This window comes from Solea solea, chromosome 12 (genome assembly GCF_958295425.1).
Source record: "Solea solea chromosome 12, fSolSol10.1, whole genome shotgun sequence".
NCBI lineage: Eukaryota > Metazoa > Chordata > Actinopteri > Pleuronectiformes > Soleidae > Solea > Solea solea.
Window position 1 is genome coordinate 955,001 of NC_081145.1, and position 5,658 is coordinate 960,658.

At 40.0% G+C, this 5,658-nt stretch overlaps 1 protein-coding gene across 1 annotated transcript in view; it reads right to left on the bottom strand.

Annotated features, from left to right (window-relative positions):
* The window catches only part of zfpm1 (zinc finger protein, FOG family member 1), an 89,846-nt gene extending 86,136 nt beyond the window's left edge, over positions 1 to 3,710 (bottom strand). Inside the window, exon 1 of the mRNA XM_058646489.1 lies at positions 3,113 to 3,710. Coding sequence (XP_058502472.1) covers positions 3,113 to 3,152 — 40 coding nt within the window. The 5' untranslated portion in view covers positions 3,153 to 3,710. The remainder of the gene's footprint in view (positions 1 to 3,112) is intronic.
* Between the last annotated feature and the right edge of the window lie 1,948 nt (positions 3,711 to 5,658).

Sequence of the window (5,658 nt, forward strand, 5' to 3'; positions counted from 1 at the left end):
CAAAGAAGGCCGCAGTATCGTGGTACTACCCAGAACTGTGATACTTTGTCTGGTATAGTATCGTGATACTCCCCAGAACTGTGATACTTTGTCTGGTATAGTATCGTGGTACTACCCAGAACTGTGATACTTTGTCTGGTATAGTATCGTGGTACTACCCAGAACTGTGATACTTTGTCTGGTATAGTATCGTGGTACTACCCAGAACTGTGATACTTTGTCTGGTATAGTATCGTGGTACTACCCAGAACTGTGATACTTTGTCTGCTATAGTATCGTGGTACTACCCAGAACTGTGATACTTTGTCTGGTATAGTATCGTGGTACTACCCAGAACTGTGATACTTTGTCTGGTATAGTATCGTGGTACTACCCAGAACTGTGATACTTTGTCTGGTATAGTATCGTGGTACTACCCAGAACTGTGATACTTTGTCTGCTATAGTATCGTGGTACTACCCAGAACTGTGATACTTTGTCTGGTATAGTATCGTGGTACTACCCAGAACTGTGATACTTTGTCTGGTATAGTATCGTGGTACTACCCAGAACTGTGATACTTTGTCTGGTATAGTATCGTGGTACTACCCAGAACTGTGATACTTTGTCTGGTATAGTATCGTGGTTACTCATTTTGGTATCGTAACAACTCTAGTTCCAGCCGGCAGCCATGTTTTCACTCGGGGTGGGCCCGACCCCGGGCTGGTTCTCAGCAGCAGGGGGCGCTCAACATGCAGTCAGGGTAGCTGCAGCGTCAGCGCAGTCATCGACCTGTATCAAACTACCATCAGTGTGTGAGTCATTTTCAAACAGGAAGCTGAAGCTGAATTATTGCCATGATAAAAAGTCCATCCAGACGACCACGTGACCTGGCCTACATCTGTCGTACCGGGAGCGGCTCGCTCACAACAACATGGTGGACACAATGAAAGAGTGCTAGTGTAGTCGTGGTAGCACCAGTAACACACACACACACACACACACACACACACACAGCAGCCAAACAGACTCCTTATCACTCTCCCTCTTTCCTATCAAAATGTCTGCCAAATCACAAGAGAGTCATGGGGCTGAAGACGCAGCTGGCCTCGACAAGAGCCGGGACCTGGTGCACGGGGAAGCACAGTGGACCAGACCAGGAGCGCTGATAAAGACCATGACACACGCACACACACACACACACACACACGCACACACACGCACAAGTCTAGCCTGGGTTTATCAGCACCAGGTTCTGTGATACATCTCCAGGCCTCGCTGCAGGTGCCTGCTGGGAGTCCACAGCTGACACAGCAGCAGCAGTAGGCGTCGCTATGGCAACAGATATGACAAACAGGAAGTGTTTTAAGCGACACACCGTTAGTGTCAACAATGACAACACGGTGAGATATTTCATTGTGTTTAAAAGAGTGTTTGTGTGAGGTACTGAAACAACCGCTCACTCTCCCACACCAAAGTCCACGGTGAAAACCAGTGATTTTAACATCACACACACACACTCAGATTGACCTCAGTGACACAAAGTGACCACACGAGGCAGCAGAGGACCAGCAGCTCAAATCACTGGTTTTCTCCATGGACTTTGGTGTGGGAGAGTGAGTGATTATACACAAATATATAGTCCACAAACCCGTCAAAAACCTGTCAAATCATAAACACGTTTATATAGATGGATGGATGGATGGATGGATGTGAAGGATGAAACAGTGAACTTGGATCTCACATGGAAGGACGTGATGATGACAGTGATGATGACAGTGACGACTCCCTGTGATCAGTAATGAGCTTTCACAGAAACTTCTGACATCAGTCAGCAGCGATAAAACCTTCACACGTTTTATAAACAGGAAGTGCTCGTCAGGCTCGGAGACCAGAGCAAAGACAGGAGGCCCTGAGATGCATTATTGAGTTAAAGGGATAGATGAAAAAAAGAGAGAGAGAGAGAGAGAGAGAGCTCCAATTGTAAAGCAGCTATCAGCGGCAGAGATCAGCCAGGCGAGGCCGTTATCTGACGCCCCATCACTGGGAAAAGAGAAGTGAAAAGCCAGAGGGAGGGGAAAGCTGGCTCAGACAGAAAACAAATAAAAAAAAGAAAAAGAAAATTTAAAGATCCAATTTTAATCTTTATCTCTGCTCACATCGGATCGCTGCCTTATCTGTGCTCACATCTGCTGCTTCAGAGAACACTGACGTTTCCACAACAGAATTAAACAGGAAACCACAGCCGGACAAAAGACGTCTCCTTCCACAGACACGGAGACAAACACACGAGGAGCGATAATAAACTTTGTCATTCACACACACAGAGAAGACACTTATTTAATAATTATGAAAAAAGAGAAAGAGATAAATGTGCTTTTACTGTGAAAAACACCAGAGCGTGACCTGAGCTTAACTTCAGGCTGATGTTATCAGAGTGCTGCGTTCAGGGTCCGTGGTGTGTTTAAGGACGTCGTTAATGATGCGGTTATTAGGGCTTTTTTTTGGGGGGGGGGGGGGGGGGGGGTAATCAATGCATGGCCTTGTGAATAAATTGCAAAAAGAAAAAAAATTGTTAAATATTCAACATTAAAAAAATACGACATTTACGACAAAAACTCAAACATAAAACGTGTTTGCAATTCAATTTACTGTCGCAATTATCCCGATTTTTTATATACATATACATATATATGTATGTTATTTATATGTGTGTTATTTACATACATGTGAAAATATATGTGTATAATGTGTGCAATTTTTTAAACATTCATTGGATTTTTTCATTAACACACAAACTAAAAATAACGTTCTCCTGGAATGACTGTGGAAAATGCAGACGCCCCCTTGTGGCAGATTCATGTTCAAGTCACTCTTTTATGATCCATAACAAAAACAAGGAAAAGACTTTAACATCAACTTAATTCTTTTTCTTTTTCAGTTTCTCGTTTTAATCGCGATAAGCGATCATATCGAATATCGAGCCCATAAACCAACGTGTTTTTTTTGCGGTTTGTACAAGTGAGCGAGACAGTCGGGAGTGACCTTTGAGGTTCTCGCTCACACGCGCGCGCGCGCGCACACACACACACATACACACAGCGTAATAATAATACATTGGTCTCGTGCTTACGTTTTATCTGCCGGGGTTTGCTCTGCTTCCTCCGGGACATGGCGGCTCTTTCCTGCGGCCAGAAGCCCTCACTCTCCGCTGGGACTCACGGACAGACGGAGCGGCAGAGTCTGCTGCTGCTGCTGCTGCTTCTTCTTCTTTTCTTTTTCTCCTCCTTCTTCTTCTCCTAGTTCACTCCTTTAATTCCTCTCTTCTTCTTCTTCTTCTTGTCTTTTCTTCCTACAGCTGTGACCCGCACGCGCTCCCAGGAATCCTCATGCCCCCGGCTGCTCTTCGCTTCTTCGGGGTACCTGTGGCTGGGAGCGGAGCTGCTTCCTCCGCCTCACCTTCCCTCTCTGCCGCCGTACGTTGTTACTCCTTCGCCGGTCGCGCCCCCTCCCTCCCCCCGCAGTACGCGTCCCTCGTGTTTGTCAGCGGGCAGCGCAGTTGTCTTTCTTCGGGGAAATCACCGGAGACAACCGGTTAAAAAGTTGTCCGTGGAGCCGCTGCTCGTGTTAAGTGTTCAGAGGTCCGGTACAGTCCGGTACAGTCCGCCCCCTCGTCTCCGCCCGCAGCGTCTCTGATCCTCCACCATGAAGCCGCTTCTCGACACTGGAGCCCCGCGCTGATCTCACCTCGGCTCGGCGCGGGGCCACGCCCCCAACGTCTGACGTAGCACAACGCACTCGTCTGTCATTGGTCCAAACTCACGCCGTCTGTTAATACAAATAAAGTTTTTAAAATAATAATAAATAACTAATAATAAAGTTTAAGAACTTAAAAAAATGAATAAATAAAAGAATACTTTATTTACAAAATAATAATGTCATAATTTAACTCTGTAGTAAACATTTATATGTGTGTATGTTTTAAAATGATGAAGTTTTAATGAAGTCACCAAGTATGGCTTGTTTGTTATAATTGTGACTTTCTATCCCATAAATTAGACTTTTTATCTCAAAATAATAATTTACACTTCAGTCTCATGATGAAGTTATTTTATCTAATAACTTAGACTTCTTGTCTTATTATTATATGACTTTTGTTTCTCATAAATCAGACTTTTTATCACATAATTTACACTTCTTATCTCATAAATTAGATTTTATCACATAATTTACACTTTTTGCATCATACTTTTGACTTTTTATCTCATGATAATTTACACTTCAGTCTCATGATGAAGTTATTTTATCTATTAACTTAGACTTCTTGTCTTATTATTACTTTTTATCTCAAAATGTACACTTTTTGTCTCATGATTGTGAATTTTTATCTCATAAATTTGAATTGTGACTGATAATTTACGATTGTTGTGACTTTAAAACTTTAAAAAGTGAAAGATTTGGGAAACACTGATATTAAAATGTCACATTTCACTGTAAAAGTCCAGAACCAGAACAACTGGGTCACCAACTTTACCTCCAGAGGAAGTGAATGAGAAGCTGCAGAGCTCTCTCCTGTTAAATTCACTGCTCCCATCTAGTGGCCATTTGTCAGATCACAGGACAATCACACTAGAACTGCACACTGTGTATATAATTTACACTTTTTATCTCATAAATTAGATTTTTATCTCATATTTTAGATTAGTTTCTCTTAATTTACACTTTTCAGCTCATAAATTAGATTTTTATCTCGTGATTTGCACTTTTTTATCTCAAGAATTTAGATTTGTATTTCATAATTTACACATTTTATCTCATAAATTAGATTTTTATCTCATAATTTACCATTTTTGCATCATAAATTAGATATGTATCTCATAATTTACAATTATTGCATCATAATTTAGATATTTATCTCATAATTTACAATTATTGCATCATAAATTAGATATTTATCTCATAATTTACACTTTATATCTCATAATTTACTATTTTTGTATCAAAAATTAGATTTTGTCTCATAATTGTGACTTTTTGTTTCATAATTGTGACTTTTATCTCATAAATTATATTTTCATCTCATAATTTACACTTTTTATCTCATAAATTAGACTTCTTATCTCATAAATTAGATTTGTATCTCATAATTTACACTTTTTATCTCATAAATTAGACCTCTTATCTCATAAATTAGATTTGTATCTCATAATTTACACTTTTTATCTCATAATTCACACTTTTCATCTCATAAATTAGATTTTTATCTCATAATTTACTCTTTTTGCATCATAAATTAGACTTTTGCTCATAATTGTGACTTTATACCTCATAAATCAGATTTTGATCACGTAATTTACGCTTTTTATCTCATAAATTAGATTTTAATCATGTAATTTACACTTTCTATCTCGTATTAGAGTCTTTATCTTATAATTTATACTTTTTATCTTAGAAATTAGATTTTTTTTATCATGTAATTTACACTTTTTTTTATAAATCATAAATTAGATCTTGTATCACGAGATTTTCTACTTTTTCTCCCTTTAATCCAAGAGTCGTGCTTTTATTTTGAAGGAAGTAAAGAAACCGTGACGGTGTGACGCAGCTCCGGGCTGTCCGCGCTCATTGGCTGAAGTGTTTTTGTCTACGTCACTGGGTTCCCCGTTCTGTTTGCGCCTG